The 13,789-nt window shown below is 49.4% G+C and overlaps 1 protein-coding gene across 1 annotated transcript; it reads left to right on the top strand.

Moving 5' to 3' along the window:
- The first annotated feature begins 1,498 nt into the window (after nucleotides 1-1,498).
- Nucleotides 1,499-12,187, top strand: ZFP36 (ZFP36 ring finger protein). Its single transcript, XM_035118380.2, has 2 exons — nucleotides 1,499-1,624; nucleotides 8,299-12,187. The coding sequence occupies exons 1-2, from the start codon at nucleotides 1,589-1,591 to the stop codon at nucleotides 9,346-9,348; spliced, it is 1,086 nt and encodes a 361-aa protein (XP_034974271.2). The 5' UTR covers nucleotides 1,499-1,588; the 3' UTR covers nucleotides 9,349-12,187.
- Nucleotides 12,188-13,789: the final 1,602 nt, after the last annotated feature.

Raw genomic sequence — 13,789 nt, 5'->3', positions numbered from 1 at the left:
CTTATGAAACCTGCTGGTCCAGAGGCAGTCTACCTTGATTCCTAGGTTTATAGGAATAGAATGCTGGCCCAAATGGGTCCCCTTTTTATCCGATCAAGCACCCTCTTCTTACGTCTCTCTGGAGCACCCCCCACCCTCACCTAAAGCCCTGCCCAGCTGCTTCCAGTCTGTGCTGGCAAAAAAACCTAGATGGCCCAGCACTGCCAGACTCAGGCTGAACTTTCCCGAGAAAAGAGGTGGTGAGGCAGTGGGAGGGGGGGCAGGCAAAAACACCCCTCTTGAACCAGGCCTTTTGGCTTTTGACCACCTGTGGACTTTTGGGGTGATGTTTCTAATGCAGGGGTCAGCAAACTTTTTCAGCAGGGAGCACCCGGTCTACTGTCCCTCAGACCTTGTGGGGGGGGGGCAGACTATATTTTGAAAGGGGGGGGAGAACGAATTCCTATGCCCCGCAAATAACCCAGAGATGCATTTTAAATAAAAGGACACATTCTACTCATGTAAAAACACCAGGCAGGCCCCACAAATAACCCAGAGATGCATTTTAAATAAAAGCACACATTCTATTCATGTAAAAACATGCTGATTCCTGGACCATCCACAGGCTGGATTGAGAAGGCGATTGGGCCGCATCCGGCCCCCAGGCCTTAGTTTGCCTACCCCTGTTCCAATGCATAGTTTCTCCTCGCTTTTAATGTAGACATGCGGGATTAATGATGTATTAATCTTTATTTATTAATTATTATTATCAATAGCCTTTGGCTAATTAAATCTATGGCCTTTTAAGCTGTGTGAGGGATGGGGGGGTATTGTTTTCATTGTTACTACCTGATGCATTTTTGTTTCTTTATACAGTATTGCAAGCTGCCCTGTGACCCTCGGATAAAGGGCGCTAAAGAACTGCAGTAGATAAGATAGATAAATAAAATCATGTTATCCCCTGACCTTCGCCCTAAGGCACCAGGCCGGGTTACCGCATTGAAAACAACATTGGGAAACAATTTGAAAGTGGCCATATGTCAAGGAGGACGCTTTAGTGGTGATTCGATGGTCCTTCCTTCCAACTCTAAACTTCTATGACCTAGAACAGTGTTTCCTAAATTTGCATCCGTTGTTGGACTACAACTCCCACCATCCCTAGCTAGCAGGACCAGTGGTTAGGGCTGATGGTTAGCACTGCTTTCCAAAAACAACTGCAGAGACCCAAGTTTGGGAAACCATAAAAATGTGGCTTGGGCCTGTTTGTTTCTGTAGGTCGCTTTGCGCTGCCCTGGCAAGAACAAGCGGCGAATAAATTTCCTCTCCATGTCCTGTGCGCCCCCCCCCCCGGTCCTCTTCCTTCCTTCCTTCTTTCTTTCCCTCTCCCTCTCCCCCTTTCTGGGCACCCGCCTTCCCTGCCCCTCCAGCTCCGGCTGCCGCGTCTCCGCCCCATGAGCTCATCGGCAAGCCCTTAATAAAAGGCGGCTGCCGAGGCGCTGCGCTCTCAGCTTCCCCGCGTGAGACGCGACGCGCGCAGCCCAACAAGTAGCCTTTACGCGACGGCGCAGCCGGAGCCACAGCCGAGAGCCCCACGTAGCGCGACTCCGCGATGAGCTCCATCTTGGACGTCAACACCATCTTCCAGGTACGCGCAGCAGCGCGGAAAAACCGCGGAGGGGCTGGGGACTGTTCCCCTCGCTCTCCCAGAGGAAGGAAGGGAATGCCCTCCATGAAATAGAAAACCTTTCAGCGCGCGGTTTTCATTGCGTTTTGGTTTCGGGCTTTTTACGCGGCTTCGCGCCGCGCTTCTGGCAACTACTTTTCGCCCGCTTTCCTTCCCAGCCGAGGTCGAAAAGGAAGGTCGGATGTTCCCCGCTACCAGCCCTTCCCTTTCCCCCCTCCCTTCCGCGTTCTGTTCCGCGGATAGCGAGTCGCCAAATTGGTTTTGGACTTTCCAGAAAGACCCAAGATCCGGGAACGGGAGGCTGGAAAGAGTCCTGGATTTGGCTGGGATATTTTGGCTCCTAGGGATTGATTGTTGGAAGGGATTTTCCTGGCAGCTCTGTGGGCTGGTGTAATCTTGGAAGTTAGAAATATATTTTTGTGTGTTTGTGTTTATGTGTGTGAGAGAGATCCCTGGATCAGACAGGAACCTTTTCTTCTTGAGATTGCTGGTCACCGGATAGTAAAACTTAATGATGTATTTTTTTACTGCTAAACTGAACTACATCCCGGGCTGGACCGGCCATTTTTCCTGCCTCCACCCACTGGGTGTCATTTTTATTTTTTAAAGTGGACGCCACTTCAGAGCTAGGAGGAAGGAGGTGTCCTTTTTTGACTTTCGGGTAGGAAAATTTCTTTGGGGCGCTGCGGTTTCTTGTTGACAGCACCCACTGCCTGACCTCCTTCTGCCAAGACAGCTTGGGACTCATTTTCCATACAATTGGTGGTGTGTTTATGTCAAAGAGAGAGAGATTTTTTTTGTTTTTTTAAAGTAAGATGGTTCTTTTTGGGTGTCTAGATTTCCTTGTATGTCAACGCAAGCTTTTGAGTGACACAGAGCTCTGTGTCACCTTTCAGGCAAGAGTTAAAATCCAGGCGAGTGTTGGGAATTAGTTTTCTAAGGGCTGAAGCCGCCCCCTTCCCCCTGCTCTCCAGTGTGGCTCTACTCTGCAAAGCACACCCATTTGGAACCCTGAATATCTTTCTCCCTAGCTGTCATCCTTACATGGAAAATCTTGGTGAGGGGCTCCAGTTGTTTTGCAGGATTCCCCTCTCTGATTATCTGGCTTCTGTTGAGGAAAAATAGAAATATGAGAAATGTGGCTCAAGCCAACCTTTCTTTTGAGAAATGGAAGGAACTGTATAGAGGAAGATGGTTGCCTATTTGGCTACTTTGTTTTGGAGGGGGGGTTGTTTGTGCCCCCTTCCTAGATTCTGCCCCACCTGGTTCTCTCCAAATTGGGTGGTGGGTGGCTCAGAAGGGAATGGGAGGGGACAGGCACATTGTTATTTTTTGCTGGCTTACTTCCTGGAGTGAGGAACCGCATTTTTTCTAGGTCAGTAGTCCTGTTTCTTCTTTTCTTTCTCCTTGGCTGGGGCTGTGAAATCAAGCAGGCTTTTCTGTGCTAATGCTATAAAGCACCCCGACTTCAGATTTCACAAGCCCCTATTTCCCCCCCCCCAACGCCCTTTCCTTAAACTGCAGCAGTCCAGGATGGGTGCATGAGTTTCAATCCCGCAAAAGACCCAGGAAATGAAATTCTGTCATTGCCCTGCACAGAATCGCTGTGACACATTTGAATTTTCTCTGCAGAATCTGTTAAGAGTTCTAAAATATAATATTTGCTATATAATGGAGCCAATACAATGTGGTGCTGGATTAGGTCCCAACCATTAGGATATGGGGTTCAAATCCCCCGGGTCACTTCGGACCAATGACTTGCCCTACTTTACAGGGCTGTTGTGAGTATAAAATAGGGGTGGAGAAAGAACCTCGTTCACCATCCTGATCTCCTCGGGAAGAGGGACAAGAAAAAACCCACAATTGAATCAAGCAAAACATTTACCTTTGTTGAGAGGGTGTGTCATAGTTTCCTCTACAGAAAAGACTGAATGGGCCTGAATCGTTTGTTTGTTGAATGTATATTTTGCTGTTGTAACATGTCCTGGGACTTATGGTGAGAGTTACATAGGAATTTATTCAAATAAACATGCAAGCCTCTATACGTTTGATTTTGTTTCCCGGCAGGCTGTGCAAATCGTAAATAAATGAAGTTAGTTTACAACCCGCCCATAAAGGGTTCGGTCACTTGGGAGCCCAAGAAGGCTTTGACTAGATTGAGAAATGAGGAATTAAAGTTTTTGGGTTATGTGGAATACTTCGGGCAGAGGGCGAGTGCAAGTAAATCTCCGCAAATAGTTGGAGGTGGCGTGTTTTCAGTCCCACAGCAGAAAATGCATTAAGCAACAGCCCACCCCTCTGAAGCGAGGCCCACATCAATGGAAGCAGCCTTGCGACCACGTCCACAAAACCTGCTGGTCCTCATGCGAATGTCAGCCTCATCAAATGCGCAAAAGGCTTCTCTGTCTCTGTGTGAGCAAGGAAGTAGCTTGCATTTTCTACAGATATTTTCTTTAAAACAGAACCCCAAAATAGAATCATAGAATCTTACAGTTGAAAGAGACCACAAGGGCCATCCAGTCCAACCCCCTGCCGAGCAGGAAGCACCATCAAAGCATTCTTGACATATGCCTGTCAAGCCTCTGCTTAAAAGACCTCCAAAGAAGGAGACTCCACCACACTCCTTGGGAGCAAATTCCACTGCCGAACAGCTCTTACTGTCAGGAAGTTCTTCCTAATGTTTAGGTGGAATCTTCTTTCTTGTCGTTTGAATCCATTGCTCCGTGTCCGCTTCTCTGGAGCAGAGAATATTCCTACCGTACTTAAAATGTGGATGCCATGAGCACCTTCTGGAGCAAGAGGCCTTATTATTATAGGCCTCCCTGGCCTAGAGAGCATTTGCCAAGCTGGCGCCCGCCAGGTGTCTTGGACTACAATTCCCACCAGCCCCAGACAGCCCTGCTAATTTAAATAGACCACACCCTTCTCGACAGGCAGGAAGGAATGATAGCAGGTTCCCCCATCCTGGCGTGAGCTGTCAAACTCAGAAGCTGCGTTGGCTGCTGGGCTATGTTGGAGGGCCACTTTGCAGAATATCTCCAAATGCATTTGAGAGAATCTGCAGCGACCGCCCATCATTTTTGCATGCGTCACCCCAGTTCACCAAACGCCACAGATCAGATCATGCCAGTGAAAGATTGAGAAATAGGTGGTGACTCTTACCACATCTTGATAAGGGGTCTTATGGCTTGGATGATTAAGGAGCCAATTCATGAAGATTAACAGGCCAGGTGGCAAAATGAGGAAGTTATTTCCCCCTCCCAAGTTTCTAGTCCTCCAGATTGTAGATATACCTGTAGGTGGAGCCTGGTTTATATTTGGTCGTGGAGTTCTGGGGAAGAACACGGCACATGCTCAATCGTGCTCTCTTCCCTTGTGATCTCACACACTTTGAGAATTTAGCCCCAGCATTTAATTTTAAAAGCGCTGTCTAGGCATGGTGTATATTTTGCCCAGTTTTCCATATTACAGGTTTTGGGCAATAGGGTGTAAAATTTTTTCTCATTTATATAAAAAAAATGTTTTAAAGCAAAAGACTCCCATCAGGGAGACTGTGCTCTTGTTTTGATTGCTTTTAATAAATCCTGCAGCTTTGGAAAGTCTTGATTAAAAACAAAAACAAATAAACAGCGGTTAGCCTCCCGAAGAAGGTCCATTTTTATTTTTTGACAGTACATGCAAGTTTAGTTTGACACCTGATTTCTGATGCAAAGACATTTTCTGGCATCTCAGTCACAGATAAGTCTGGGGCGGCTTGGGTTTTTGCAAGTGCCACTCAGGAAGTGTTGTTTGTTGGTGCAAGATGAGGAAGGTCCCCCTCTTTTTTACCTTATTTATTTATTGCAGTTATATACCCCACCTTTTCCTCTAAGGATCTCAAGGCGTTGTGTACATGGTTCTCTTCTTTTAAATCCCCACAACAACCCTGTGAGGTAGGTTAGAGTGAGAAAGGCAGCAGTGAGCTTCATGCGACTGATTAGGCATTTGAACCCAGCTCCTGATCCTAGGTACTCTCACCATTGCACCACGCTATTCCTAATAACACACAAATGTGCAACTCTGGATATTTGTCAGAAGTTGAAGGGACCTCGAGTGTAGGCGTGGGGAACAGTGAAATCATGTGGACACGCAGAAGAAAACTTGAGTCTTCATCCTTTCTGCACCTCGGCATTCATTTCAAGTTTCTAGATCTCATGGTTCAACGAAGCCTGCTTCCTGGCTAGAGATCTTCCATTAACAACCTTCCTTCCCTATGCATGTGTGTTTCCATTGCAATCTCTCCCCCATCTAACTTTTTTTTTTAATAAAAGATGCTTGCCACTTCCTGGGGGCAGGACTTCCTCTTCCTGTTTGTCAGGCTCCTGCCACTCATCTGCCGAGCAATTCCTGTTTAGCAAATCTTTTCTAAACAGGGCCGCCTTTTCTTACCTGGGCCGCCCCCACGCTGCCACCCGCCTCAGCTGCGCCCTGTCCATCCTGTCTCGCTTGTCTCGCCTCATCCATCTAAGCTGAGATTGCACACTCTGCTCTAGTTGACATCCCTGCATTGCAGGGGGGTGGTCTAGATGACTCTGGAGTACCGTCAAACCCTGTGATTCTGTGTTTCTATGAAATGAGGCAGCCTCTGGGAAGTTCTCTTGTCCCCTAGGCTCAGGAGCTTGCACCCCACTCGATCGAGGGGTTTCCCCCTATTGGCATCTGGTATAAGAACATGATATTGGACTATAGGTGCGCAGGCTCTTCTGAGGTACTTGTGGAACCTCCAGCTCCAGTGGCAGTCTATCCTGATTTCTAGGTTTGCTGGGGTATTTTCCACGGCGAGAGCAGGCTGCTGGACTCAGCGGGCCCCTTTGGGCCTGATCCAGCAGCCAGATGCTTCCTACCTCCTTAATTAGACCAGACGATAGCAAAGTGATAATGTGCCTCTAGTAGGTGAAAGGCTTTCTGGGCTCCCACAACCCTCCCTCCCTCCCGATCTCCAGGTTTCTGGCTCTCCGCAGTCAGAGGAGCAGCTGTTCCCCCTCCAGCTCTGGCGCAGGCCCAGAGTTAAAAATAACTGCGACCCAACCCACCGCGGCTATATGAAACTGCCTGACGTCACCCTTTCCTGCTTCGCACCGAGGCCTGCTCTGCTTTCAGAAACCTGTTAGCCCTTCCTCAGTGCTGCCTCCACCTCCTCTTCCACCAGCTGCCTTGTCGCGGCAGCCTGTGTGATGTAGAACTAGGACCTGGGAGACCCGAGTTCAAATCCCTGCCCTTGGCCATGAAGATTATGGGCCAGTCACTCTCCCTCCCGCCTAACCTGCCTCGCAAGGCTGTTGTGGGGATTAAACGAGAGCTCTCTTTTTTTTGCAGGGGAGGGAAGGTGGAATAGGAATGCAATTACTAGGATATAATTTTTGACGTCCTTGGAGAGAGGGGCAAAGGATTGAGGTTGGGCGAAGAGGAGCCTCCTTTGAAATCTTGGTCTTTTATCCCATAGCAGCCATTTCTAGGGCAGGATCTCAGGGAGATAACGACCTCCCAGATTTTTGGTCTCCAACACACTTCCGGCATCTACCTGTGTTTGTAAACTTATTTATAGGCTGCCTTTGGGGACAGAGCTTGTACAGAAGAAGCACAGTGTTGGAGTTTGCTGCTTGACATCTCTACCATCTGAGAATCATTGGATCAAGACTGTTTTCACACACCCCATACCCCATCCCGCAAAATTAGTTACATTTTATCTGCACAGTCAGAACAAATTACTGGCACCAAAATGCTTTTTCTGTTGCAGTTGCCGTTAAGAAAAAGCAGTCAGAATAGTCCAATATAATTGTGGACTGTCCCTGGAGCCAAGTGACTTTCCTCCGTCCAGCTCTCAAAGTTCTTAACCTAGCTCAAGGTCGTCATTGGTTAATCCACCAGAGTCATTCCATCTGTTGGGAAATAAGACTTGCCCCAAAATGACAACCAGGCATTCCTCAAACGCTCGGTTTGCACCAGACTTCCCTCCACCTCTTACTTGGGTCCACAGAATTCTATCTTATATCCCTTTCCAATTGTATCTAATATTCTATTTACCATCTTTCCCACTGTTTCCACTAGTTATCTTTACAAGAGTCATTCTAGCCCAGTCAAAAAATTTTAATCGCTGCAGTAATCTTTCAGATATTTTTTTAATTTACTGTACTCCAATTGTTGTTGAATTTTGGGTACTCTTGGTCTCTTAACTCTGCGTATTCCATGAACTTCACTTGCCAGTCCCTCTTCGTTGGAATTTGGTCTGCTTCCTAGTTTTGTTCGTCCCACCCTCATGCATTCCGCTCTCCCGGCCAGGGAGCAGGAAACGGCCACGAAAATTTAAAGACCGCCCTCACTCGTCCTGCTCGCCTGGTGGCGGGACAGACTGATGCAGCCTGGCAGCAGCCCGCGCCCCTGCTCTAGGGGGACATTTAGGGGACTAGCCTAGTTCCCACTGCCCGCATGCCACTGCCCCTGGGACTTCATCCAGTCCAGCCCCCTGCAATGCAGGAATCTCAACTGAGTCATCCATGACAGAGGGCCGTCCAACCTCTGCTTAAAAATAAAGCACAAGGCAGCTGGGCCGGCAACACCGAAAGCTCATGTGTCTCTTTTTTTCTCTCTCCCTGCAGAACCTGCGTAACCTGTCGCTGAACGAGGACCAGGACATGCCCTCCTCGCGCCGCGACTCCGCCTGTTCCCTGGACACGCCCTACAGCAGCGGGGACTCCTCCTCCCAGCTGTGGCCCCTTCGTAGCCACTGGAGCCCCGGTTCCGAGCAGCAGCTGCGCCCCCTCAGCGAGCCTGCCCGCCGCCCGCCTTTGAGGCCCGACCGCTCCATCAGCCTCATCGAAGGCAGCAAGGCGCTGCCGCCACCCCCTCCGGGCTTCCCTCCCCTCAAGCTGCCCTCGCTGGCCGCACCTCCGCTCTCTTCCCGCTACAAAACAGAGCTGTGCCGCACCTTCAGCGAGACGGGCAAGTGCAAGTACGGGGCCAAGTGCCAGTTTGCCCACGGCGCGGCCGAGCTGCGCACGGTCAGCCGCCACCCCAAGTACAAGACGGAGCTGTGCCACAAGTTCTACATCCACGGCGAGTGCCCCTACGGCTCCCGCTGCCACTTCATCCACTCCCTCGAGGAGGCGCAGGCCTGCTCGCCGTCCTCGTCCTCGCCGCAGCTCCTGCGCCAGAGCGTCAGCTACTCCGGAGTGCCGGCCGGGCGCCGCTCTTCCCCTCTGCACGGCATCACCGACCCAGCTTCCTTTGCCCGGGCGCCGTCCGTCTCGCCGCCTCCGGCCCCTGCCGACCTCCTCTCCCCGACCTTTGGGCACCTGAACTCAGATCCCATCTCTCGTTTCCACACGCTGGGGGAGGCCCTGGCCATCCCGGCCTCCGGGGGGTGCTGCTCGTGCCGCTGCGGCAAGTCAGCCAGCTTGTCCGGCCCTCTCCAGACCCAACACCGGGACCTCTTCTCCGCTGCCCCGGGGACGCCGACCTCTGCGGCCGCTTCTGGCAACCTGCCCCGGACGCCTTCCTCCAACTCTCTCTCCGACCCCGACTGCTACAGCAGCTCCAGCAGCCTGAGCGGCTCCGACTCGCCCGTCTTCGACTTCCACGCCCCCAGCGGGCCCGTGGGGAGCAGCAACCGGCTGCCCATCTTCAACCGAATCTCCGTCTCGGAGTGAGCCCTCCCGGCAACGGCCGCCTTTGCCAGTTTGTGGATTTATACGGGGAGTGATTTGTCGCTGCGCAGGTGTTTCATATGACCTTCCCGGTTTGTGGGGGCCTGTTTGAACCACCCTTTGGACTCGATCCCTCAGAGCAGTCACTGGCCCGGGTCAAGAAGCCGCACGCAGGACTTCCTGGTGTTTTGCCGCGTCCTTTTCACCGGCGGAAGAGGGAGAGAAAAGCGCAAAAGAGGAGGCTGGAACCCTCCTTCCTGTCTCCCCTCCGTCGAAGTGTGCCTGGAAAACGCCTTTTAAAAGAGAGAGAGAGAGAAAATAACAACAACCCAAATTGGTTCTGGCTTGTTGTGTTTACCCCACAAGTGCCTTGCGCTGGCTCGAAGAGGGCACAGCCCCCCAATCCAATACGTCAGGGGCCGAGAGTCTCGCTTGCGTCCAACAGCAGGTAGTTAGCAATGTGATTGGCAGGTGACCGGAGCAAGCCTTTGACAGTGGGGCAGTCCCCCCCCCACCCTCTGCTTCCTCACCTGGGTTTTGCTCTTCCCCACCCTAGTGACATTCCCCCCCCCAGCACACCCTTTTTAACATGACAAACCCTCCCCCTTCCCATTCATTTAACCCACCACTGCAGTGGAAATCGCAAATCGGACGAAACAGGATGATTCCTCTGGCGAGAGACTAAAGAGAGAGAGATTGGCGATGGCCGGGTTTGGCTCCCTGGCCTCTGGTTGCTGACCCCTTACAGAGCTCCGCCTCCACTTCCGCTCTCTTAAAACTACGCAAAAAGAGGGAAAACAGTGCCTTGTCCCTGAAAGTGCCATGTTGGATGGGGCAGATAAAAGCCGAAAGTGTGAGGCTTATCCCAACTGCCCACCTCTCTCGTGTCTCTTTTGTCCATCCTGTGAAATTTTGCTGTTACGGGGTGGCAGCTAGGAGATCTCTCCCCCCCCCCCCCGTAACATTCCTTCATCCCTCCCCAGTCTGCTAAACTCCTTTGCTTTGGCTTGGGGGGGAGGTGGAGATCACAGACACATTGAGAGGGATTCCATGGGTCATCTTGTCCCTGGCATTCCTCTACCTGTCGAGCATCACTCCTCCAAGCCCCAAGCCGTCCCAAATATCTCCGCAGTGGGGAAATGGAGCAGTTTCGCCCGTCTCGTCGCCCCCACCCCACTTTGTATGTAGCAAATTAACTCTTCCTCTTTGGGAAGGGGGAACAGACGACACGGCGGTTGGAAATTTGGCTGAGGAGAGAGGCCATCATGATGGTGTTTCCTCTGCTGGTTTCCCGTTTATTTATTTTTTAAAATAAAATAAAAAATACCTGGTTGCTTCTAACATACTGTGAATGCCTGCACCTCGGTGCCTTAATGGGCAACCCCCATCCCCTCGCACACAAACAACAAGGGGCTGAGAGTTGGGTTTAACCGAAAATCAAAAATCAAAATAGCATTGGCCGTTAGCATGGAAGCTGGAGGAACCTTGAATTTTTCTGAGATTGCAAAAGAAGAGACCCCCCGCCTGTGGTTTTCTGTCTTTTGGTGGAAAGGTGGGAAAAAGCCACCCTCAGCCCATGATCGCACCTAGGTGTGTCTTGCTATTTCACACTTATTTACACTGATCACTATGAGCGTGGAAGGATGGAGACCAGAGGCTTAAGGAGGGACTGAGCAGCCATGAGGGGTTGGGGTGGAATTCTTAATCTCATTATATATATATAATATATATATATTATATATATATATAATGTTGATGCTAATTACCTGCGTCTAATTATTGTGGGGAACGTATGTGTCTGTGTGTATTTTTATTTCATTTAAAATGAGCCCTCAATGTTTACCTTGTAATACTGCGATAAGCGAAAAAACCAAAATGTAAACTATTTATAGACTCTTTATTTATTCAAACAATTTTATATTCTATTTATCTTTTTTGTAATATTCCAAAATAATATATATATATATATATTTTCGTGTTTGAAATATGGAAAAAAGAGAACATTGTGCTAAAATTTAAATTGTTTATGGAAAAAAAATAAGTTTGCTAATTTTCTTCGCTAGGAAAAAAAGTTTGCTATTTCTTTTCTCAATATGAGAATTTCAGATAAAAAAAGCAACTAATAATGGTGCCGTTAATTATTATTATTGATAATAATAAATTCAAAGATCGAAATGACCTGTGATGTTTGTGGCTATTTATTTGCAGTACATAAGTGATGAGTCGCCTTGAGAAGAAGCTGCATTTCTTATATTTCTGCAGCACATTCCAGTTTTAAGGGCAGGGGCAAAGACGACACGATTCGAGGCAGGTTGAACTCAATGGGAAGGCGACCAAGAGCAGAGCTCGAGCGCTTCCTTTTATTGAAAGCTCAGGATGACAGTTAATCATTACAACGACAGTGTAACTTCTAGCCAATTACAGCAGTGCAGTCCCATACAAGGTGATGTTTCCTGTAACGTCACAACCGGTCACTCCCTAAGACATCCTCCATAGCCCACGTGTTGTTTTGCCATGCCCTCTGTCCATGCTCCAAGCACATGTCACTCTGTAAACACCCCCTCCTTATTCCCATTGTGTTGCCCTCCTTGGCTTGACCCATCTGGTTTGTCCTGATTCATCCAGTTCCGTCCAGATCCTCCTAGATCCTTCTAGCTCTGTTGTGACCTGTTGCCCTGCTGACCTGAGCCTCTGGCCTGTCCTTCTTCACATGTTTCCCATTCTGACATTAGCCGGCTTGCCGCGCTAATGCCCACACTCTCGAAGATCGGTGTGGCTTGCCAGCACCAGATCTCAGTCATTCCCACACATGCCAGCACAATTTCCTCGTGTAATCCCCACAGGATTCATTTTTGGAAATGTGCAGAAATACCAGGCAGGCTAACCCAAGGCAGTTTAGGCCTGATTAGGATTTTGAACCCAGAATATATAAGAAGCTGGGGGTGGGGTGGTGGCACCTAGATTCTCCGGTTGGGAGGAGGGAAGAATTATGCAAATCAAGTACATTGCATACATTAGCTTGATTGCAAGATTTATTCTGCTGGTCCTGGGGATGCCAGGAGTTAACACAGGGCCCCGAAGCTCTGCCTCACAATCGCTGCAGTTCCATCTTGTTACATGTAAATGCGTGTTTGCGTCCATGAGGTCTGGAAACTTGGAAAAACAAAACAAATCGTGTCCAAAACGTGTCCAGAAGAGGGCAACGAAAATGGTCAAAGGCCTGGAAACGATGCCTTATGAGGAACGGCTTAGGGAGCTGGGTATGCTTAGCCTGGAGAAGAGAAGGTTAAGGGGTGATATGATAGCCATGTTCAAATATATGAAAGGATGTCATATAGAGGAGGGAGAAAGGTTGTTTTCTGCTGCTCCAGAGAAGCAGACACGGAGCAATGGATTCAAACGACAAGAAAGAAGATTCCACCTAAACATTAGGAAGAACTTCCTGACAGTAAGAGCTGTTCGGCAGTGGAATTTGCTGCCAAGGAGTGTGGTGGAGTCTCCTTCTTTGGAGGTCTTTAAGCAGAGGCTTGACAGGCATATGTCAAGAATACTTTGATGGTGTTTCCTGCTTGGCAGGGGGTTGGACTGGATGACCCTTGTGGTCTCTTCCAACTCTACGATTCTATGAAATCCCAGGATGCTGAAGTTCTGTGCCCAGCAACAACACTCCGCTCTTCTGCAGGAAACATGATGCTCCACAGCTCTGGGATCGAGGGCCAAGCTACCGGTAGCAACTGCGTTTCTGGAAAAGCTAAGGGTGATTATTTGCTGAGCACAAAACATCTGCTATTGGAAGCGGAACATGCATTTAGATCTAAACAGTGTATCTGAAGAAGTGTGCATGCACACGAAAACTCATACCAATGACAAACTTAGTTGGTTTCTAAGGTGCTACTGGAAGGAACTTTTTTTATTTTGTTTCGACTACGGCAGACCAACACGGCTACCTACCTGTCATTAGATCTGAACAGGTTTGGTTTTTCCTTGTTGACAAAGAGTCAGGATGGGAGAATCAAATTCAAATTCCCCTTTCTCCCAATAATCCGTGGATGGATTTCAAAATCCACCAGTAATTCCTTTTGCCCCAATTTCCTCTTCTGGGATCTCCCTGCATCCTGCAGGCTGTTATTCATAGAATTGTTGAAGATGGGATCCCAAGGGGCATCTAGTCCAACCCCCTGCAATGCAGGAATCTCGACTAGATCATCCTGAACAGATGGCCATTCCAAGGGGATGCCAAGGGGAGCCCAAAAACCTCCCGAGGGAGTCCGTTCCACAGGTCTTTCTGTCAGAAAAGTCTTCCTGATGTCTAGGCTGTCTGGAGGCAGTTGGAGGATGGATGGCGGCTAACGGATTGAGGTTGAATCCTGACAAGACAGAAGTACTGTTTTTTGGGGGGGCGGGCGGGTGGGTATGGAGCAACTGTGCCCTTGAAGGATCAGGT

The sequence above is a fragment of the Zootoca vivipara genome, chromosome 6 (assembly GCF_963506605.1).
Source record: "Zootoca vivipara chromosome 6, rZooViv1.1, whole genome shotgun sequence".
Classification (NCBI taxonomy): Eukaryota; Metazoa; Chordata; class Lepidosauria; order Squamata; family Lacertidae; genus Zootoca; species Zootoca vivipara.
Note: the sequence above shows the minus strand (reverse complement) of the source record. Positions and strands in the feature narration are given on the sequence as shown.